The sequence below is a fragment of the Polyodon spathula genome, chromosome 5 (genome assembly GCF_017654505.1).
Source record: "Polyodon spathula isolate WHYD16114869_AA chromosome 5, ASM1765450v1, whole genome shotgun sequence".
In the NCBI taxonomy this organism is placed as follows: domain Eukaryota; kingdom Metazoa; phylum Chordata; class Actinopteri; order Acipenseriformes; family Polyodontidae; genus Polyodon; species Polyodon spathula.
In genome coordinates, this window is record NC_054538.1 from 79,608,503 (window position 1) to 79,632,647 (window position 24,145).

Sequence of the window (24,145 nt, forward strand, 5' to 3'; positions counted from 1 at the left end):
CATTCTCCTCATGTGAAGTCAGTCTCAGAATGTTATCACATGTGAAGCAATATATTCTCCTCATGTGATGTCAGTCTGATAAGGCCACACAAGTGATTTTTTTTACAATAAGCAGCAAAATAAATCAGAAAAAGTCAAACCCTAAAAAGGAGACTACTGAATCTCTAGCCTTGAAGTGAGGGAAGCTGGTGTAGTGTGGACTTCGAGCCCATAATAAATTAAGCATGGATTGCATTACTGTACATAAACACCGTCTGCACCCCCTCTATGGTATCTAATAAATAAGTCAAAGAATCATTAAAAAAAATTAATTGGTGGCACATCTTACCAGTGTAGAAGTGCTAAAGTGTGAATTAAAAAAAAAAAAAAAAAAACACTACAAATATATTAATATCCTTCCACTATTAAAAAAAAAAAAAAAAAAATTAGGGCATTTCTGGGCATCGACAGACTGATGCTCCAAAGACCCACAGAGGGAAACGCTCTCCCCTCCTACAACAGAGCAGCCAGCCAACCATGCTGATATGATCCTGTGCTGAATCTCACATTTCAATGAGGTGGGAAACACTTGTGCAGACAGCATCACCGAGTGAGCAAATAACTCGGCCTCCCTGCTCAGTCCTCACCTTGGATTTACCTCCAAGTTCCAGGAACAGCCAATTAATAGTGTGGTTGCTTATTAAAAGTGTCTGCTCTCAGAGTTCAGGTCTCATTCTGAGATTGGGGAATGGTAAATGAACATGCCATCACACTGAAAATATCAATTCCCAGCTTCATGTCAATCCTCAGAAAAAGTGCTGCTATTTCAAGTATGAATACAAGTATGGATTCTGCTCAAACAAATACATAATAAAAATGTTTTTAAAAATGAAGAACAGCTGGAAGTTCCTCAAGCCAATTTGTACCTTTCTTGCAAAAGCCAAAATGCATTACCTCTAAAGTGTCCCTACTCTGCCTCTCCATGGAAATGTGTGTATTTTACACTTCGGCATGAAGACCTGGGAGTTTGACAAAAGGTACGAATGTAGATCTTGTTCAGTCAGTAATGTGTGTGGGGTGGGTGAGCCAGTCTGTATCACACAGGCTTGAGTTGCACATACTTTTAAGATAAAAAAAAAAAACATTCATGAACAAAAATACTACTCTTCAAATAAAAAAAGTGCTCTTCGTATACTTGGTCAAAATAACTGTTCTTTCCCGTCCTTCTCAGACATGTTTAGTGTCCCAGGCTGAACCCCTTCACAGCTCAGACAACATGAACACAATACAAGGCTTGCTTGGGTCAAGCAGGGCAGTTTCAATGCACTTTACCACAGATACTTATGTTTACATATGTACGTATTTGCAAATCTAATATCCCCATATAGTCGTGTTTTTCCATATCACAGTATGATAGAGACGTGACACACATTCCTTTTGGCAAGACATTTACCTCAAAAGTAAAAGAAAACATGTTTCTTCACTAATAAAGAAATACCTCTTCACTCCTCCCGTGATGAGAGAGGAAGTCCCTCTGTGCTGAAGTGCATTGAAACGCTGCGTTCTCTCCATGTTCCAGCGCCTCTGTGCTCCTGCACTGGGCAGGTGGTGGTGGGCTGGAAGGAACAGCCCCCCTAACATTCTAAGATGCTGTTTACAGCTGCTTCGAGAGCCGAGTCTGTGTCTACTGCACCCTGGCCAGCGGGCGTGGCACTGGGCTGAGCTGTGCTGATGGGTGCTGTTGGTTCGGGAGGCGTGGCAGTGCTGCTGCTGCTGTTGTTATTGTTATTATTATTATTATTATTATTATTATTACTCTTGTTACTGATCAGTGGGGGTCTCTGGCTTTTCTTCAGGTCCAGGATGCTCTTGATTGCCGTCTCCAGGTGCTGGTTGAGGGAAACTTCCTGTTGGGGAGGGGCTTCCCCTCCAGGGCCCTTGGGCAGAGTCCCGCTGGGCTTGACAGTCTGAGAGTCCTTCCTCATCTGCTCAGGGCAGCCTGCTGATTCACACTGTAACAAGCTGCATGGAGCTGGGCTGGATCCCCTGGGCTCGGCCCTCAGTTCCGGGAGCCTGGCCTGGCTCAGCGATGCGCAGCTCGGGGAGGAGAGAGCAAGGTGAGGGAGTGCCGGCTCCTCACCAGCGCTTTGCTCTGCAGGTTTGGCCAAACAACAAAAGTCCTCCAGGAAGCCATCTGCAATGACAGAGATCAGAAATGACTTCAAAGCTTTGCATTCAAACAAGCCCCGTAAGCAGGGCAATATAAACGAATTGCAGTTGTGCTGAAGTGCATTTGTGTGCATGCATCTGTAGCTATTTTTTGCTCCGGTATATTATGAATTTCTACCACAAGACGTATCTGGATGTACATAATTAGCATGAGTGTTAACCTGGGTGCCTGATGGAAGCCACAAAGTTATTGGTTAAATCAAGGCCAAATTCAATAAGAAGATATATAACCCTATAGAAAGTCCAACTCCACCAGTTTTATATAGAAGGTGAAGAAAGGCAACAAAGCCTATTCTATCCCTCTATTTCACCTGGATCTTTTATACAAAAAAAAAAAGAACAGCAGAGGTGTTGTAGTGTTTAAAACTAAAACAAAACAGGGGCTCCCGAGTGGCACATCCGGTAAAGGCAGGATGCAGAATGTGCCCTATAGCCTGGACGTCGCCGGTTCAAGTCCAGGCTATTCCACTGCCGACCGTGGACAGGCTCCCATGGAGCAGCGCACAATTGGCCGAGCATTCCAGGCCCAGGTGGCGGCGCACAATTGGCCGAGCACTGCCTGGGGGTGGGAGAGGGCTTAGGTCGGCCAGGGTGTCCTCGGCTCACAGTGCACCAGCGACGCCCGTAGACTGGCCGGGCGCCTGCGGGCTTGCCTGTAAGCTGCCTGTGTTCATCTTTGCCGCACCTGAGTCAGCGTGGGGGTGGTAGTGGTGAGCTGAGCCTAAATACAATTGAGCATTTCAAATTGGGAGAAAAAAAGGGTAAAAATGAATAGGACTACTAAATTAAAAAAAAAAAAAAAAAAAAAAAAACTAGAACAAAACCAAAGCAGTGTGTATTGCATTAACCTCCTATTCCACCCAGGACAATATCCAGAATAAGCCAAGCCCAAGAGAAAGCTAGAACACGCCTGTCTCCCATTCCTGTATCTCACCTGGATCCATGAGAGACAGCCGCTTCCCCCGAGTCAGCGTGGCTCTCTCCTCTTGATTGAACACCCTGTTAAGAAAATTAATCTTAAAGTGGCGATAGCGGGCTTACGAGTCGAGTAAAAATTAAAGTAAAACAACTATGAATTTTATCCCATTACGCTGGCCGTGTTCCCCTATATTTGAACCACTAACTTGTGCGTAATACCCCACACTACAAACCAACTTATAAATAATAAAAATAACACTTGATAATTTTAGAGATTATAAATGCCCATGTTAAAAATCAATTATCATAATTGCCTCTTTCCACCTAAAAATTTACCCGTAAAAAAACAATAACCCCTGGGGGGGGGTTACATTTCCAGAGACTGATAAACCCAGCACAGCTGCTAACAGCATTTCACAAGTGTGCTTCCATGCACAGAACTGCTGTGCTGCTCAAACGAACTTCAGTCCTTTGTCTACAATCTAAGCCACTAAATTACAAGACAAGATGACCTAATGGGTCACTAATAATATTTTCAACCTTAACATAAAAAAAATGGTTGACAGCAAATACACCCAGCACATTTTTCTTTAAAATAAAATAATGAAATAGCCATATGTGGCTCCCAGGTGATGGTGAAATGCTCTGCTAATTATGTCCGGGTGAAAGAGAGAAGACAGAATCACCTTGGACTCCTCCAATAGTAAGCGCCTGTACTTGTTCAGCATGGCTTGTGTTCTCTTCAGCAACTGCGTGGACACAGCCTCAAACTCATCATCCACTGGAGGATGATTCACACTGTAACAAGCTGCATGGAGCTGGGCTGGATCCCCTGGGCTCGGCCCTCAGTTCCGGGAGCCTGGCCTGGCTCAGCGATGCGCAGCTCGGGGAGGAGAGAGCAAGGTGAGGGAGTGCCGGCTCCTCACCAGCGCTTTGCTCTGCAGGTTTGGCCAAACAACAAAAGTCCTCCAGGAAGCCATCTGCAATGACAGAGATCAGAAATGACTTCAAAGCTTTGCATTCAAACAAGCCCCGTAAGCAGGGCAATATAAACGAATTGCAGTTGTGCTGAAGTGCATTTGTGTGCATGCATCTGTAGCTATTTTTTGCTCCGGTATATTATGAATTTCTACCACAAGACGTATCTGGATGTACATAATTAGCATGAGTGTTAACCTGGGTGCCTGATGGAAGCCACAAAGTTATTGGTTAAATCAAGGCCAAATTCAATAAGAAGATATATAACCCTATAGAAAGTCCAACTCCACCAGTTTTATATAGAAGGTGAAGAAAGGCAACAAAGCCTATTCTATCCCTCTATTTCACCTGGATCTTTTATACAAAAAAAAAAAGAACAGCAGAGGTGTTGTAGTGTTTAAAACTAAAACAAAACAGGGGCTCCCGAGTGGCACATCCAGTAAAGGCAATCAAAAATTATGTGCCCTAAGCCTGGAGGTCGGAGAGGTTCAAGGTCGGTACCCAATGCCGGCGTGGACAAGTCCTCAGGTTTTTTGCTATTCCACTGCCGACTGTGGACGGGAGCTCCCAGGTGGCGGCGCACAATTGGCTGAGCGCTGCCCGGGGTGGGGAAAGCTTATGTCGGCCAGGGTGTCCTCGGCTCACCCCTCACCAGCGACCCCTGTGGTCTGGCCGGGGTCCTGCGGGCTTGCCTGTAAGCTGCCTGTGTTCATCTTTGCCGCACCTGAGTCAGCGTGGGGGTGGTAGTGGTGAGCTGAGCCTAAAAGTTTAACTCGTAAAGTTTTAACTTCCCTCTTTTTTCCCATTGTTAATATCCCTTTGAATGCCAAAAACTACTAAATTAAAAAAAAAAAAAAAAAAAAAAAAACTAGAAAACAAAAAAAAGCAGTGTGTATTGCATTAACCTCCTATTCCACCCAGGACAATATCCAGAATAAGCCAAGCCCAAGAGAAAGCTAGAACACGCCTGTCTCCCATTCCTGTATCTCACCTGGATCCATGAGAGACAGCCGCTTCCCCCGAGTCAGCGTGGCTCTCTCCTCTTGATTGAACACCCTGTCAATCATCACCATTTCGGAAGAGGGGTTGAGCCGCTACAGAGAAACAGAAGGGGGGGAGGTGGGGGGGGGTTACATTTCCAGAGACTGATAAACCCAGCACAGCTGCTAACAGCATTTCACAAGTGTGCTTCCATGCACAGAACTGCTGTGCTGCTCAAACGAACTTCAGTCCTTTGTCTACAATCTAAGCCACTAAATTACAAGACAAGATGACCTAATGGGTCACTAATAATATTTTCAACCTTAACATAAAAAAAATGGTTGACAGCAAATACACCCAGCACATTTTTCTTTAAAATAAAATAATGAAATAGCCATATGTGGCTCCCAGGTGATGGTGAAATGCTCTGCTAATTATGTCCGGGTGAAAGAGAGAAGACAGAATCACCTTGGACTCCTCCAATAGTAAGCGCCTGTACTTGTTCAGCATGGCTTGTGTTCTCTTCAGCAACTGCGTGGACACAGCCTCAAACTCATCATCCACTGGAGGAGGGAATGTAGGAAATAAGTGAAGCATTACTAAACACTGTGCAAGCACTGGTCAGCACAAAGACCACTGTGCAAGCACTGGTCAGCACAAAGGCTTCACTGTGCAAGCACTGGTCAGCACAAAGACTTCACTGTGCAAGCACTGGTCAGCAAAGACTTCACTGCGCAAGCACTGCTCAGCACAGACACCACTGTGCAAGCACTGGTCAGCACAAAGACCACTGTGCAAGCACTGGTCAGCACAGACACCACTGTGCTAGCACTGGTCAGCACAGACACCACTGTGCTAGCACTGGTCAGCAAAGACTTCACTGTGCAAGCACTGCTCAGCACAGACACCACTGTACACATTTATAAAGACTGAATACAAAGAGGCTGATGTTCATGCAAGCGCACTGTACCTTTTGTAAACTCTTCTTGGGAGGGCAGTGATCCCTGAAAGACGTGGTAAGGCAGCAGTCTGTGTATTGCCTCGTCCACACAAGTGAAGGGGGAGCGGTCGGCAGCGTGGACGCAGGTCTGGTCCTTGTGCAGCTGCTGTAGGATGCTGCAAGACGACATGAAGCTCCATCACAAAATACCATAGCAGCTTTCACATGCTTTTCTCATGTATTTACCATGTTTGTTTTAATATGCTTTACCACACATCTCTATGCTTACACTATGCTTTATTTCACTCTGCTATGCTTTTATTAAGGGAAAGTGTTATACGGGAGTTGTCAGCTACAGATGAGATAGTAAATACATGAATGAATCAGCAGAGTTTACTCACAAGCTTCCTTTTGTTAGCTGTTGAGATGCTGGCCTCTTCTGTGTACCAACCTGGGAGTGAGACAAAGACTCACATGTTGAACAACACAGAAGATAAATTACAATTCAGATCCTGCCGTGTCACCAGCAATCTGTGCATTACCTAAGCATCCAGCATTCCTCCACCCAATAGGAAACCAAACCCCAAACTACAATGAGTTTGATCACAGCCAAGCATGATGACACTGGCATTGAACACATAGCCAAGCCTGATGACACTGGCATTGAACACATAGCCAAGCACGATGACACTGGCATTGAACACACAGCCCAGCACAATGACAATGACATTGAACACACAGCCCAGCACAATGACACTGGAACTGAACACACAGCCCAGCACGATGACACTGGCATTGAACACATAGCCAAGCATGATGACACTGGCATTGAACACACAGCCCAGCACAATGACAATGGCATTGAACACACAGCCCAACACAATGACATTGAACACATAGCCCAGCACAATGACACTGGCATTGAATATAAACCCCAGCACAATGACACTGGCATTGAACACACAGCCCAGCACAATGACAGTCACATTGAACACACAGCCCAGCATGATGACACTGGCATTGAACACATAGCCAAGTATGATGAAACTGACACTGAACACACAGCCCAGAACAATGACACTGGCATTGAACACACTATTAAGCAGGTGCAGTATTTTCTCTAAGTATCTGAAGCCTGGTATCTGTGTTTTTCTTTTGAAGGGGACTCTGTCCAGACACTATTAACCCTTAGAGGTCCATTTATTCAGCACTTGTCAGGCGCGTCAGGTCCAATTTATTTTCACAGGCACTGTTTATTTTACATGGGCTGTTTACATTTTTTTTTTTCAGAATTAAACAACAGAGTAAAAGGCATTGAATCGCAAAAGGACTCTCAGTACTGTATCTCCAGCCAAGCCCCACGCCTTGTTCGCTGTATTTTTCACATACCTCTTTACAGACGCGCATACTGATAAATCCTCTCCTGATCACTTGTTTTATCACCAAACTCCTCAATAGTGCGATCCAAGTCATGATTTTATTACTACAACATCTCAAAAAGCTCTGCAAATGTCTGTGATATTCTTTGAGCGCTGGAAGCAGAAGCAGCTCTCTCCTTTGTTTATGTCTGTTTTATCTCTGTGGTGCATGGGTCTATCAGATACACCCTTTTTTTCTTTTTTTTTGGCTTCATTCAGTTCCTATCATTCTCACTTGGCCATTGAAAGGTTTTCTCTGCTTTTTCTGGAAAAAAAACGACTAGAGACCTGTGCTTCACGTCTTTTTTTTCCAAACCTCGGACTGGAAAGGCAAAATTGTAAGGACCGCAAAGGATAAGCAGGTGCAGTATATTATCGAAGCATTTGAACCCTGGTACCTGTGTGTTCTGTTGAAGGGGAGTCTGTCTGGACACTCTGTTCTGCAGCTGCAGTATGTTCTCCACGTTTGACGATGACCCGCCCAAGACCTTACCAGCTATTAATAAAGTGGAAATATTAATTTCATAGACTGTTAATGAAATGGATTAAAAACAAAAAGGCATAATTAATGAGGGATAGATATTCCATTACAAGCCCTTGAAATGCAGCCTTGCCTTTGTTACTGAGGAGGTTGGCCAACTGAGGTTGTCTTAAGCCATCCTGCAGCTTCGAAACAAATCCTGCTGATGTCTGAATCCCTGCTTCCTTCTGAACCTGCAAAGTTAGTTCAGATAAAATAAGAGCTATTAAATAAAGTGGGGTAAAGAGAGGTACTGGAGGCACTGTATCACCAGAAATGATAATGTGATCATGCTGCTGATAAAGCTAACAACAAGGAAGAATGGATTTTAAAACACTGGTTCTCTTGGGTCATTCCAGCAAAATTGCACCAAATTCTGGGGAGGACGGTATTTCCGCCTTCTGTAGTTATTGAGACACAAACCATGTATGATGGTGGAAAGGGTGGCATGATAATGATCTGTGTCACTCCAGCCCCACATGATAATGATCTGTGTCACTCCAGCCCCACATGATAATGATCTGTGTCACTCCAGCCCCACATGAAATAATGAACTGATAGAAGAGGAGCTGGAATGAACTTAACCCTAACAGACCTGTTCAAAAGCCTCAAATTTGTTTTGTAAAACTGAACTAGGGATAAATGATCAAACTCTTCTGATTGCTGCACAAGGTATACAAGACAAATTAATAATTTTTAACTCTTCTGTTATTGCGCGAACAAACAAATTGAACATTTTCCTGCAGTATTAGCATCAATCTACTGCAATGGCTAGTTTCACAACAGTCCGATTAGTGCGAATCAAGGTCTCTGAAACAAGTCGTATATATGCTGTTTTCACAAACAAAATAAAAAACACAAATGAGTAGCATTCGACACTGCACATGTAGTGGGAAGCTGTACCTGATTCTGCCCAAACTGCGGTGTTTCAAAGTGCTGCTGCTGTGCCACTTGATTCCCCACGTGCTGAGCACTAGTGCTGGATGCTTGGGACACAGGGATGAGGAAGCGGTGGCCCATGCTGACGGGTACCTGCTGCCTGACCTGTAACAACTGCTGCTGCTGCTGCTGCAGGGCTTGCTGGGCAGTGCCTCCTTGAACCCCCGGCTGGCTCTGACCTCCATAGCCAGGATGCATGGAGGCAGTCGAGTTTATGACAGCAAACCTGTTCTGGATTTGAATGCCTTGGACCATCATGGATCCCGGCTGCCCACTCATGGGGAACCCTGCCCGGGCTGTGGGCATGTTCCCCTGAGAGGCCGAGAGATGCAGCACAGTGGGGGAGACTTGCTGTAGCTGCTGATTAACTAAGAGCTGCCCTCCAGGAGCTGCAAAGCTCTGCCTCGAAACCAGCTGCACAGCTGCATTGTGATTGGCCAGGACGGAGCTGGAGTAGGAAGGGTTTGCGGAAGTCCGGTTGCTGAAGGCTGGGTCGGTATTGTTAGACAGCAGCTGGCCCTGTTGGGTGTGCAGGATCTGACCATTGAGAGCCTGAACGCTTTGTCTCGTGGAGCTTGGGGTGACGGAGAGGGAAGTAGGGAGCAGAAACTGATTCTGAGGCAAGTGGGGCTGCTGCTGCTGGAGCTGCTGGTGCTGCCCTCCCATAGGAGGGTGGATCGCAATGCTGCTGTTCGAGTGGTTGATCCCCTGGTGCCCATGCATGGCTGTCCTCAGCCCTGGCTGGCTGGCAATGTCGACTGTCATCTGCTGCTGTTGCTGGCCTGCTTGGGGAGAGCTGTCTGAGACGTAGGGGCTGCCCTGCTGCTGCTGCTGAGTCTGGATCCCCATGCTGTTCACACTGTACACAGTCTGATGGCCCACCTGCAGGGGCTTGGGCTGAATGCTAATGGGCCCTTTCTGGCTCTGATTTGCAGCCATGGCAGCATTCCCCCCCAATGACTGAGAGGGCCCCCTCTGGATGATGATGTTCTGCAGCGGCAGGGGAGTCTGGAGCCCGCAGCCTTTGAAGGGCATGGCCAGCTGTGAGCCCACGGAGCTGCTGAACATGGGAACACAGCCAGCACTGCTGCTGCTGGACTGCCTCTGGACCAGTAGCCCGCTGCCCATGCCAGGGGAGGAGGGCTGGTCCGGCTTCAGGATGATCTGGGGTCGATCCAGGTTGTTTATGGTCATCATGGAGGGTTGGGCGTTGAAGGAACCCAGCAGCTGGATTTGGCCGGCCGGGTGTCCATTGTGCAAGTGCTGGGGGTGGACTTGCTGGATGAAGCTGTGGGGCTGCATGTTAGGGAAGTGCCCCCCCATAGGCTGCTGCAGGTGAGGGAGGTGCGACAGCCCCAGCTGCTGAGGGAAGGGCTGGCCCGGGCCAATGGAGGAAGACTCCAGAAAGGCCTCCTGAGCCAGCGTCTGCTCTGTGATGTTGGCCTCCTGGAGGGATTTCTGCAGGATGTCGAAGGGCTGCTCCTCCCCCAGCTCACCACCCACAAGGGGAGAGGCGCCCCCCAGCTCGTCCTCCAGGAACTGCAGGCTGCTGGAGAGCTGCAGCCCCACCCCCGCGGGTCCCTCCAGGTGGTTACTCACATCCTTCAGGCTCTGGGGTCCAGCACTCTGCAACAATATATATAAAAGAACCCAGTCAATATCTAACTGGAACATCCAGTGTATAGAAAACCTTTCTGCCAACACTTGTCATATGACTACATCCCACTCCCCTGCAACATCTGTAACAAGGGGCCCCAATTATGCATATGTATAACATATTTATAGAGGGAGTGTTATTTCTAGCTATGTTAATTGGATAGAACACACAAAATACAAGTGTATGGCGCCTGCAGCCACTCCACCTCACTATCTGTGAACAATTTAAACACGTCTGAAGGTTAGTACCATGAATTCAGTACATTCGTAATTAATTTGTGGGGGGTAAAGTGGTACCACTATGCACGGTTGCGCATTATGAAACATTATATTAAGCGCTATATAAAATTAGCAACACAGGTAAAACTACAACACAGCATAGAGACATGAAGCAGGATCCTCGGTACTCACAGTGGAACTGGCAAACAGGGAGTTGGCTGAACCAAAGGCAGCGCTGGCCAGGTCATCTTCATCAATCTGGAAAGACAGTGTTTCTACCTTTATTCATTCATTCTAGATCACCAGTGTGGCTTACACACAGTACAACACATTCATTCTAGATCACCAGTGTGGCTTACACACAGAACAACACATTCATTCTAGATCACCAGTGTGGCTTATACACAGTACAACACATTGATTCTAGATCACCACTGTGGCTTACACACAGAACAACACATTCATTCTAGATCACCAGTGTGGCTTACACACAGAACAACACATTCATTCTAGATCACCAGTGTGGCTTACACACAGAACAACACATTAATTCTAGATCACCAGTGTGGCTTACACACAGTACAACACATTGATTCTAGATCACCAGTGTGGCTTACACACAGAACAACACATTCATTCTAGATCACCAGTGTGGCTTATACACAGAACAACACATTCATTCTAGATCACCAGTGTGGCTTACACACAGAACAACACATTCATTCTAGATCACCAGTGTGGCTTACACACAGAACAACACAAGTATTCTGAACAAATGCAAAGAAGTAGTACTTACTGATTTATTGCTTGAGCCATGAAGATAATCATTTAATGCCTGCACATCCCTGGGTAAAAGACATGAAGATAATAATTTAATTCCTACAGCATTTTAAAAGCATATTTTATATCAACTTGCACCAAACAACACCCTATATAACCTTCTATTTCCATTGCTTGGTCTCTGTAAGTCACCTTGGATAAAGGCTTCTGCTAAATAAACACACAATAATAATAATAATAATAATAATAATAATAATAATAATAATAATAATAATACTCATAAGGTCATACTTTCAAAGTCTAACTGAGTTTGGTAAATCTCTTGTACAAGTGTGGATAATATAGCATAATGATAATGTTATGAAAAGCACTGCTGTATATTACTGGCATATATTTCATTAGGGTTTCACTTACCCTATTATATCTAGAAGGCGGCGGTCATCGTCATCATCCATGACAACTGAAAGCATGAGAACACAAGAACTGGTTAAAACACATGACATGATGCACACGCTCCACGAGAACACTGGTTAAAACACATGATATGATGCACACGCTCCACGAGAACACTGGTTAAAATACATCACATGATGCACACGCTCCACGAGAACACTGGTTAAAACACATCACATGATGCACACGCTCCACGAGAACACTGGTTAAAACACATGACATGATGCACACGCTCCACGGGAACACTGGTTAAAACACATGACATGATGCACACGCTCCACGAGAACACTGGTTAAAACACATGATATGATGCACACGCTCCACGAGAACACTGGTTAAAACACATCACATGATGCACACGCTCCACGAGAACACTGGTTAAAACACACGACATGATGCACACGCTCCACGGGAACACTGGTTAAAACACACGACATGATGCACACGCTCCACGAGAACACTGGTTAAAACACACGACATGATGCACACGCTCCACAAGAACACTGGTTAAAACACATGACATGATGCACACGCTCCACTGGAACACTGGTTAAAACACATCACATGATCCACACACTCCACGAGAACACTGGTTAAAACACATCACATGATCCACACACTCCACGAGAACACTGGTTAAAACACATGACATGATGCACACGCTCCACTGGAACACTGGTTAAAACACATGACATGATGCACACGCTCCACGAGAACACTGGTTAAAACACATCACATGATCCACACACTCCACGAGAACACTGGTTAAAACACATGACATGATGCACACGCTCCACGAGAACACTGGTTAAAACACATGACATGATGCACACGCTCCACGAGAACACTGGTTAAAACACATCACATGATCCACACACTCCACGAGAACACTGGTTAAAACACATGACATGATGCACACGCTCCACGAGAACACTGGTTAAAACACACGACATGATGCACACGCTCCACGAGAACACTGGTTAAAACACACAACATGATGCACACACTCCACGAGAACACTGGTTAAAACACACGACATGATGCACACGCTCCACGAGAACACTGGTTAAAACACACGACATGATGCACACACTCCACGAGAACACTGGTTAAAACACATCACATGATGCACACGCTCCACGAGAACACTGGTTAAAACACATCACATGATGCACACGCTCCACGAGAACACTGGTTAAAACACATCACATGATGCACACGCTCCACGAGAACACTGGTTAAAACACATCACATGATGCATACACTCTACGAGAACCTACATGTGGAAATCAATGTACCATACACTGAAGTTTATGGCAAAGCACACAATTCTATTATTCTGTATCACATTACATATTATTTAGTAAAAATTATGTATAGGCATATATATTTTAACTAGTGTCATTATAAGGCATTGACAGTGAAAGTTGGGCATAATAATTACTGTACACATTTATTCAAGACATTAATTACATAAAAAATGATCTGTACTATTACAATACCAAACGGCCTATTTAACAAATAGATAGTGTGTTTGGGTTTTGCACACAAATGCTCAACATCAGCAGAGTGCAGCTTCCAGAACAGTGTTAGCATCTGAGTGATTAGAGCCGGACACAGAACAGTGTTAGCATCTGAGCGATTAGAGCTGGACACAGAACAGTGTTAGCATCTGAGCAATTAGAGCTGGACACCGAACAGAGTTAGCATCTGAGTGATTAGAGCCGGACACAGAACAGAGTTAGCATCTGAGTGATTAAGAGCCAGACACAGAACAGTGTTAGCATCTGAGTGATTAAGAGCCGGACACCGAACAGAGTTAGCATCTGAGTGATTAGAGCTAGACATAGAACAGTGTTAGCATCTGAGTGATTAAGAGCCGGACACGGAACAGAGTTAGCATCTGAGTGATTAAGAGCCGGACACCGAACAGAGTTAGCATCTGAGTGATTACAGCCGGACACAGAACAGTGTTAGCATCTGAGCGATTAGAGCCGGACACAGAACAGTGTTAGCATCTGAGCGATTAAGAGCCGGACACAGAACAGTGTTAGCATCTGAGCGATTAGAGCTGGACACAGAACAGTGTTAGCATCTGAGCAATTAGAGCTGGACACAGAACAGTGTTAGCATCTGAGCGATTAGAGCTGGACGCAGAACAGTGTTAGCATCTGAGCGATTAGAGCTGGTCACAGAACAGAGTTAGCATCTGAGCAATTAGACCCAGACACAGAACAGTGTTAGCATCTGAGTGATTAAGAGCCGGAAACCGAACAGAGTTAGCATCTGAGTGATTAAAAACAGAGCCGGACACAGAACAGTGTTAGCATCTGAGCGATTAAGAGCCGGACACAGAACAGTGTTAGCATCTGAGCAATTAGAGCTGGACACCGAACAGAGTTAGCATCTGAGCAATTAGACCCAGACACAGAACAGTGTTAGCATCTGAGTGATTAAGAGCCGGAAACCGAACAGAGTTAGCATCTGAGTGATTAAAAACAGAGCCGGACACAGAACAGTGTTAGCATCTGAGTGATTAGAGCCAGACACAGAACAGTGTTAGCATCTGAGTGATTAGAGCCAGACATAGAACAGTGTTAGCATCTGAGTGATTAAGAGCCGGAAACCGAACAGAGTTAGCATCTGAGCAATTAAAGCCCAGACACAGAACAGTGTTAGCATCTGAGTGATTAGAGCCAGACACAGAACAGTGTTAGCATCTGAGTGATTAGAGCCAGACATAGAACAGTGTTAGCATCTGAGTGATTACAGCCGGACACAGAGCAATGTTAGCATCTGAGCGATTAAGAGCCGGACACCGAACAGAGTTAGCATCTGAGCAATCACAAACAGAGCCAGACACAGAACAGTGTTAGCATCTGAGTGATTAGAGCCAGACATAGAACAGTGTTAGCATCTGAGTGATTAGAGCCAGACTCAGAACAGTGTTAGCATCTGAGCGATTACAGCTGGACACAGAGCAATGTTAGCATCTGAGCGATTAAGAGCCGGACACCGAACAGAGTTAGCATCTGAGCAATTAAAGACAGAGCCGGACACAGAACAGTGTTAGCATCTGAGTGATTAGAGCCAGACACAGAACAGTGTTAGCATCTGAGTGATTAAGAGCCAGACATAGAACAGTGTTAGCATCTGAGTGATTAAGAGCCAGACACAGAACAGTGTTAGCATCTGAGCAATTAAAAACAGAGCCGGACACAAAACAGTGTTAGCATCTGAGTGATTAAAAACAGAGCCGGACACAGAACAGTGTTAGCATCTGAGCGATTAGAGCTAGACATAGAACAGTGTTAGCATCTGAGTGATTAAGAGCCGGACACAGAACAGTGTTAGCATCTGAGTGATTAGAGCTGGACACAGAACAGTGTTAGCATCTGAGTGATTAAGAGCCGGACACAGAACAGTGTTAGCATCTGAGCAATTAGAGCTGGACACAGAACAGTGTTAGCATCTGAGCGATTAAGAGCCGGAAACCGAACAGAGTTAGCATCTGAGTGATTAAGAGCCGGAAACCGAACAGAGTTAGCATCTGAGCAATTAGAGCTGGACACAGAACAGTGTTAGCATCTGAGCGATTAAGAGCCGGAAACCGAACAGAGTTAGCATCTGAGTGATTAAGAGCCGGAAACCGAACAGAGTTAGCATCTGAGCAATTAGAGCCGGACACAGAACAGTGTTAGCATCTGAGCGATTAAGAGCCGGAAACCGAACAGAGTTAGCATCTGAGCAATTAGAGCCGGACACAGAACAGTGTTAGCATCTGAGTGATTAAGAGCCGGAAACCGAACAGAGTTAGCATCTGAGCAATTAGAGCCGGACACAGAACAGTGTTAGCATCTGAGTGATTAGAGCCAGACACAGAACAGTGTTAGCATCTGAGCGATTAGAGCTAGACATAGAACAGTGTTAGCATCTGAGTGATTAAGAGCCGGACACAGAACAGTGTTAGCATCTGAGTGATTAGAGCTGGACACAGAACAGTGTTAGCATCTGAGTGATTAGAGCCGGACACAGAACAGTGTTAGCATCTGAGCAATTAAAAACAGAGCCGGACACAAAACAGTGTTAACATCTGAGTGATTAGAGCCGGCCACAGAACAGTGGTTATCCGGAGTTCAGACGTATACTGACATGAGAGTTTTAGGAGGAATCTGACATATTTGCTTTCTGTCTGCAATTCCACACCTTATAAAAGTGCCATCCTTTGTACATAGGTACATTGACACTTCAGTAAACAGATGGATGGTCCTAATGAAATAGATTAAAAGAATGTTCTCTTAAAGTCTGTGATATTCATGAGACTGTTCTAGACTGATTTTAAAGCTTTGTGTTTAGTATAAAGGGACCAGGGTTTCAAGCAGGATTTCTGCATGGATTCAGATAACAAAGCTACCCGACGTACTGTAGCTCTCCAGTTCACTCCATCTGTGAATGGTGTTCTGCTGCAGGCAAGTCTAACCTGACGACTTTCCCACACCAGGAAGATAAAACTAATAATATGGCTTACCAGGAGAGAACCCTTAATCCAAAAGAAAGAACACTTTTACAATTGAGCAAAAAGCACTACTTACTGAGTTATAGCGTGGTGCCTGAAGATATTCATTTAACACCTTTAAGTTCCTGTGTGAAGAAAAGAATTTAAACTGATGAAACTGTCCAGGGAAACAACACACATCACATTGCTGCATTCAATACAACACATTCGATTTTTTTTTCCAATATTAGTTAGAATTCTTAATATTGAATGCATATCTTCATCACTTTTGTTTTATTTGTTGCATTAAAGTAACTTTTTAAAAAGCTGTTACAATTACTGCCTTGATTTTAGGGTGACTATAAAATCAGATTCTACAGATTGTTTGTTCCCATCACCACCATCTAGCGTGGAATACACACTGGAATCCAGGGTCCAAATTCTGTTCTGCAATCCACAGTATTTTTGATTTCGTACTTTACATAAGATCTATTTTACTCTCCCCACAGGTGGGAAGGAGGGGGTTTTATGATGTGAAGCAAACCCAACCCTTCACCTGCCCCATTTCTAAACCCAACCATTCACCCGCCCCATTTCTAAACCCAGCCCTTCACCTGCCCCATTTCTAAACCCAACCCTTCACCTGCCCCATTTCTAAACCCAACCCTTAACCTGCCCCATTTCTAAACCCAGCCCTTCACCCGCCCCATTTCTAAACCCAGCCCTTCACCCGCCCCATTTCTAAACCCAACCCTTAACCTGTTCCCATTTCTAAACCCAACCCTTAACCTATCCCCATTTCTAAACCCAACCATTCACCCGCCCCATTTCTAAACCCAGCCCTTCACCCGCCCCATTTCTAAACCCAACCCTTCACCTGCCCCATTTCTAAACCCAACCTTTAACCTGTCCCCATTTCTAAACCCAGCCCTTCACCTGCCCCATTTCTAAACCCAACCCTTCACCTGCCCCATTTCTAAACCCAACCCTTCACCTGCCCCATTTCTTAACCCAACCCTTAACCTGTCCCCATTTCTAAACCCAGCCCTTCACCTGCCCCATTTCTAAACCCAACCCTTCACCTGTCCCCATTTCTAAACCCAACCCTTCACCTGCCCCATTTCTAAACCCAACCCTTAACCTGTCCCCATTTCTAAACCCAGCCCTTCACCTGCCCCATTTCTAAACCCAACCCTTCACCTGTCCCCATTTCTAAACCCAACCCTTCACCTGTCCCATTTCTAAACCCAACCCTTCACCTGCCCCATTTCTAAACCCAGCCCTTCACCTGCCCCATTTCTAAACCCAACCCTTAACCTGTCCCCATTTCTAAACCCAGCCCTTCACCTGCCCCATTTCTAAACCCAACCCTTCACCTGTCCCCATTTCTAAACCCAACCCTTCACCTGCCCCATTTCTAAACCCAACCCTTAACCTGCCCCATTTCTAAACCCAGCCCTTCACCTGCCCCATTTCTAAACCCAACCCTTCACCTGCCCCATTTCTAAACCCAACCCTTCACCTGTCCCCATTTCTAAACCCAACCCTTCACCTGCCCCATTTCTAAACCCAACCCTTAACCTGCCCCATTTCTAAACCCAACCCTTCGCCTGTCCCCATTTCTTAACCCAACCCTTAACCTGTCCCCATTTCTAAACCCAGCCCTTAACCTGCCCCATTTCTAAACCCAACCCTTCACCTGTCCCCATTTCTAAACCCAACCCTTCACCTGTCCCCATTTCTAAACCCAGCCCTTCACCTGCCCCATTTCTAAACCCAACCCTTAACCTGCTCCATTTCTAAACCCAACCCTTCACCTGCCCCATTTCTAAACCCAACCCTTCACCTGCCCCATTTCTAAACCCAACCCTTCACCTGCCCCATTTCTAAACCCAACCCTTCACCTGCCCCATTTCTAAACCCAACCCTTAACCTGTCCCCATTTCTAAACCCAACCCTTAACCTGCCCCATTTCTAAACCCAACCCTTAACCTGCTCCATTTCTAAACCCAACCCTTCACCTGTCCCCATTTCTAAACCCAGCCCTTCACCTGTCCCATTTCTAAACCCAACCCTTCACCTGCCCCATTTCTAAACCCAGCCCTTCACCTGCCAAATTTCTAAACCCAGCCCTTCACCTGTCCCCATTTCCAAACCAAGCCCTTCACATGTCCCCATTTCCAAGAGCCCGACAGCTTTAAGGTGTGGGTTCATATTTGAAGCAGGGGCTCAAACTGGGTTCTGGTACTTTAGTACTTCCAGTAGAGTGCCGATTTCAGAAAAGAAAAGCTGTTAGTAGTATAGGAAAGAGAACTGTCTAGTAGTATAGGAAAGAGAACTCCACTCAACACTGCAGAGCAGTAACCCTAATATACTAATATTGATATGCCTATTTCTAGTTATTCTTCAGTACAAGACAATTATACTATTTAGTTAGTTGTACTATAGTAGCCTTTCTGTTGTTATTTAGCACTTAGTTCAATAAACTTTATTTTACTATATACAATAAATGTGACAGTTGGAGGCTGTGTGGTCCAGTGGTTAAAGAAACAGGCTTGTAAGCAAGAGGTCCCTAGTTCAAATCCCAGCTCAGCCACTGACTCATTGTGTGACCCTGAGCAAGTCACTTAACCTCCTAGTGACTCTGTAAATGATGCACAGTTCAAACACCCTAGTCTCCTATCTTGTAAAGCACTTTGTGATGGTGGTCCACTATGAAAAGTGCTATATAAAGATTATTATTATTGTGAAATGCTCTTCAATGTACATGTAATAACAATACCACAATTTAAGCAGCTTGTTACATATTAGTAGTACCAACATTTGCTCATTAGAATATTTGAATTGGTTATGCCACTGTATTTGCTTGTCTGGAACCCTGGCACAATTTAAATAGATTAATATTTCAGTACTGTATTGCAACAAACACAGTAGAATACCCATTATGTATAATAACATGTACCCCTTTTGTTCTATACTTGCATAAATTACAAGTGTTATAACTTTTAAATGTAAATTCAATCTTTCATTTGTGACACTTTAAATCTCACAATGTTTACCTATTTTCCCCTTGAAGCCACAGGGCTGCTCTTGCAGGTCCAATCCTGTGCTGTCCACATCGCTTCGGCCTCATTTCAAATGAGGTACACAAAGTACTTTCTGAAACCTGGATGGGCATATTGGCCAAACCGGTCCATAGCCTCTGGTAATGCCCTCTGTGTAATGTGATTACACTTAAGTCAATAAAAACATTTGTGCTCTTTGTAATGATATGTTAGGTGGTGAAGAGGTCTTCAGACATACACCAAAGATTATTGACCACTGTTTTAGCCAAGCAGGATGCACGTTTGCCAGCCAGTGGTTTATAATGCAGTTTAACACTTATGTGAGCATGCGTGAAACCGGGATGTGGAACTTCAAACTGAAAGCTCACACACTATTTACAGAACACATTAACATAACAGAAAAGTTTGGGGTCATTTAACCCGCCTGCATTTACTAGTGACAAGGAAACAACAAGAGCTTCTGGTTAAGGTCACATGTTGCTAATGGGGTATTCTCTGATGAGAGCAGTGGGTTACCTGGGATGATAACAGCATTGGATTACCCCGGACACACTGCACATACCACAGTAGCACTATGCAGGGACAGCATGCAACAGGATGGTTCGTTCAGTCCTGCGACAGACAGTAAAGGCATTTGACAGTCTTTCTGGTCAAGCGACCAAAAGGAAACCGTTCACCGGAGCTAAACTCTAGCTGGCCACGTCACACAATCGTTTCCTTGTAGTCGCAATAAATAAAGCATGAACCAGCCTTCCCATTGCAGTACTGTAGCACTGTATGAAAAGGCCCCTTCAGCTAAAGGATAAAACAGGTGGACAAGCTGCCCCAACAATCTCATTCTGAAGATCATAAAATACAATAGTTTGATGGATGCAAACAGAGAGCTCTTATCTGAGAAACACAGGCATCAATCCATAAAACTTGGATCAGCATTAGAGAAGCATTAAAAATGCTTCTGATAAATGGATAATGGATGTGTGACCTTTGATCAAACTGAAGATTCAGGGCTGTAGGTTTGGCCGCATTTGTTCAGTACTCAGTAACCTTTTAGTAACAGAATATATTACATGCTATTTGTAGGTGCTAGAAACCAAGTTAAGAATACATTACTAATACTGATAAAGAGCAAACGTAATGTGCATTACTGGAACTTTATAAACAGGAGCCCATGAAACTGATATTTACAAAAACAGTAAAATGAATATAATAAGAGCTTGTGAAGCTGTTAGTATTCATTCTTAAATGGGCTGCATTGTCAATTAAACTGTTTGTTTTAATCCTCTCTCCCACATGGGCCTATAACATTTTTTTTTTTTGTATTTTATATCTACATTATACATAGGCCTGCACTGCAATCCAGTTTGTGCTTGTAAATATAATGTATTGTAGCCTTAGGTACACAAACCAGTCGTCATGTGTGGTAAGTTTTCTTGGGCTACTAAACTCGCTAGTTCACATTGTACAACTACACGTAATTCAGTGTAACCGTTTCACAAAATGTACTGTATCCTACACATTTAAATCATTTAAACATAACATTTACGTTATGAAAGAGTACAATTGCAATAGTTTTTTTCGGTCTTAAAATGGCGGCGGCTGTTATGAACTGCGCCACAAACCTGGCACAGTGTCTGTCACAATGGCGTTTTGAAAAGCATTTAATTTAGTCATTAAAAATATATATATATATGATAATGCCGACGAGTCAATAAGAAAAAAACAACATATAACAAGGTGCTGTTTTGCAAACAAATAAAATAAATAAAACATTACAGTACGTGTTTTGTTCCAAGGCCCAAACAGGAACAACATTTTCTGTGTTTCCGTCTTGAATTATACAACAGAATATCTAAATAATCAAAGACTATTTTAGGCAGCTTTTTAAAATGTGAACTACTCAGATTATAAAGAGCCTATATATATATATATATATTATATTATATATAATATCTATATATATATATATATATATATCAATATATATAATATATAATGATTTAAACCAAGCGAAAATAAAAATGGATTAAATTCAAGTCACACGATCACTTTAAAGATGGTTTTATGAAATATAAAATATGGTTACCCTGCACAGCACAGCAAAAATAAGTGTATAAATTGTTATCTTTAGGAATAATGTTTCTTTTTTTACCCCATTTTTTTAAATAAAACTCTCAACATATATTTAAATTTAAACGTTTTATTTAACAAATATATAAGAAACAGTACTCGATATGAATTATCCCAAATACAACAAACATGAAAAGATCTTGCTATGGATTACAAAACGGAGACGTGTACTGTTTTACTCATCTGCAGCAGCACAGTAAACAGAAATGCCCAGCAGCACTAAAGCAATCAGTCCTTAGAAATGCAGCCATTTTAACATCTTTCACTTTGATCGTCAAACAATTTTCGATAACAACCACCCGAGTGAGATCGGTTAACAGATAATAAAATAAAATAAAATAAACAGCAGCGTTAACCAGAACGAGAAAGGAGCAAATATAATGAGGGAGGAGATTATAAAAGATTATTTTTCTTTTTTTCCTTCCTCTTGCAACATCATCAAGGGGGTGGGGAATTTTAACCCAGTTTAATCAATGAGTCATTGAAAGATTTTTGTTTGTTATGTTATATTGTTACTCAATTTAGTTCGCATCAGCAAAAACTATCGCTCTCCTCTCTCTCCGCCTTAGTTCACTATTTCTAATCTTGCCCTGAAACCTATCATCCTGTCTTCGTGTTTTTTTTTTTTTTTTTTTTTTTTTTTTTTTTTTTTAGAAACGTGATGTGTAGCAATTTTTAATGTCCAAAAATAGACTCAATTGACAGATCACACAAAGAAAGTCGCCCTGTGCTGTGATCACACACGCCTTCTCTTTCGCCGAGGTGATGGCAGTCATCTAACGAAATCTTTGCTTGCTTTTGTTTCCTTGTTTGAAACTCCGTGAAAGATAATTTATTTTGTCAACATACACAAATTACTACATTAAGTGAATCCAGGGGTTCCAGTGCAGAGGTTTAACGCCGAAAGCCTTTCTTTTTCGATTAGTCGCTCGCCTTCTAATGTGGCCCTGAAAACCTAACGTGGTCTTTCCCATTATTTTTATTTGGAAACCTCTGGTTTCTGCACCGTCCAAAATAGACCTAAATGGACAAGCATAAATATTTATTTAAATTTGCATAACATCAATACGGTTTTTTTTTTTTTTTTTTTTTAAAAGGCAAGCCCTTACTCCTGTCTCACCCCTCATGAAACCTAATATCTCCATTTGGCAACTTTTAATTTGCTCCCCCCTCTTCTGCCTCTCCCTCTCCCTCACTCATATGTCTTTTTCTCTCTCCTTTTTTCTGTCTCGGATAGATTTTGTTTCGCTCTCTCTCTCACTCTCTTCCCTCCCCGAAGGAAGGGGAGGAAGGAGGTTGTGTGTTTTTTTCCTTGAAATTTTTATCACAAAATTATAATACACTCAAAGGGAAACTCACCGTCATGAAAAAGCAGTGCCTTGTCAACGGGGTTTCCTCGCCATCACATCAGGGGCCGGCGGGGCAGTGCCGCTCTTGCAGTCAGCAGTAACTGCAAGCCGGGAGCCCCATGCTTACCACTAGAGTTGCACACACATACACAAGGAACCGGGGAAAATGTTAAAGCAATACAGTCTGTGGCCCGCAATATTAGTGTGGTCCATTTTCATCAAAATAACTTTTTGAAAGGTACAAAGCCCATTAGGCTTTTAAGAAACCCTATGTAATAAACTTTAAAACGCTAAATGCTAGGGGGGCAGAGTTTGTTCATAAAACAGCAGGCTTGCTTTAGCTCTCCTGTAGTACATTCAACATAGCAATTTCATGCATGCGTTTTTTCTAACTGCTTTTTAAAAAGTTAATGTTTTTGCATTAAATAAATGATCATCTGGTCAAATAACTTTATTTTGGACAAAGTTTGGAAATGCAAAAATGTAACTTTGTTCTTATCCACACAGTATTCAGTTAGCAGGCCACGACTTGTCTTTATCTCAACCCATTCAAAAAACAGTTGTCAGTTGTCAAACTGTTTATTCTTCAGCTGAATAGTATCTATTTTTTATGATGTAAAATAAAACCAGATAAAAATAAAACCAAAATGTGATGATCCATTTACACAAAAGGACAATCGACAGAATGTTTTCTGCAATAAAAATTGAACACCTTTGAGTCTTAAATCTGCTTTTTGTAAAGTTTAATTTTGTATTCTCATTTCACAACATATTTTGTAATTATACTGAAATAAAAGAAACACAAAGCTAAATCAGCATTAAATATTGTGCAAGGAAATAGCTATGTTTAAATACAGTTACTTGTATATCATATACTGATACAATTACAGGTGTATCTATCACTGTAATGCAGGGTCGCACTTTCAAATAAGTGCTTGCTCTTTTGGACTTGATGAATTCATGTTGATTATTGTGGATACAAAATAAATGCCACAAATTTCAATATGATTTTGACTGACAGTATATTATTTCTGCCTATGGAGAGTGCTCTGTACTGCTTGTGATCTTCGCTGTTTAGAACCTGTCGTATCAGTGAAGC

The 24,145-nt window shown here is 43.4% G+C and overlaps 2 protein-coding genes across 2 annotated transcripts; both read right to left on the bottom strand.

Annotated features, from left to right (window-relative positions):
* Positions 1-399: 399 nt before the first annotated feature.
* Positions 400-3,854, bottom strand: LOC121316462 (BRD4-interacting chromatin-remodeling complex-associated protein-like). The gene is made up of 3 exons (XM_041251526.1): positions 3,844-3,854; positions 3,143-3,207; positions 400-2,173 (listed from the first exon to the last, which is right to left on the bottom strand). The coding sequence occupies exons 1-3, from the start codon at positions 3,852-3,854 to the stop codon at positions 1,614-1,616; spliced, it is 636 nt and encodes a 211-aa protein (XP_041107460.1). The 3' UTR covers positions 400-1,613.
* A 46-nt stretch (positions 3,855-3,900) lies between these two features.
* LOC121316463 (BRD4-interacting chromatin-remodeling complex-associated protein-like) lies at positions 3,901-23,132 on the bottom strand. Its single transcript, XM_041251527.1, has 13 exons — positions 23,057-23,132; positions 16,603-16,651; positions 11,972-12,017; positions 11,574-11,622; positions 10,970-11,035; positions 8,867-10,528; positions 8,058-8,157; positions 7,842-7,939; positions 6,427-6,476; positions 6,056-6,201; positions 5,554-5,648; positions 5,096-5,198; positions 3,901-4,106 (listed from the first exon to the last, which is right to left on the bottom strand). The coding sequence occupies exons 3-13, from the start codon at positions 12,010-12,012 to the stop codon at positions 3,901-3,903; spliced, it is 2,616 nt and encodes an 871-aa protein (XP_041107461.1). The 5' UTR covers positions 12,013-12,017; positions 16,603-16,651; positions 23,057-23,132.
* Between the last annotated feature and the right edge of the window lie 1,013 nt (positions 23,133-24,145).

Coding starts and splice junctions, on each gene's coding strand:
- LOC121316462 (XM_041251526.1), bottom strand. Junction 2,174..3,142: donor GCTGTCTCTCATGGATCCAG/GTGAGATACAGG, acceptor CTGTCATTGCAG/ATGGCTTCCTGGAGGACTTT.
- LOC121316463 (XM_041251527.1), bottom strand. CDS start 12,012: ATGGATGATGACGATGACCGCCGCCTTCTAGATATAATAGG. Junction 6,477..7,841: donor CCCTTCAACAGAACACACAG/GTACCAGGGTTC, acceptor TCTCACTCCCAG/GTTGGTACACAGAAGAGGCC. Junction 5,649..6,055: donor CCAAGAAGAGTTTACAAAAG/GTACAGTGCGCT, acceptor TCCCTCCTCCAG/TGGATGATGAGTTTGAGGCT.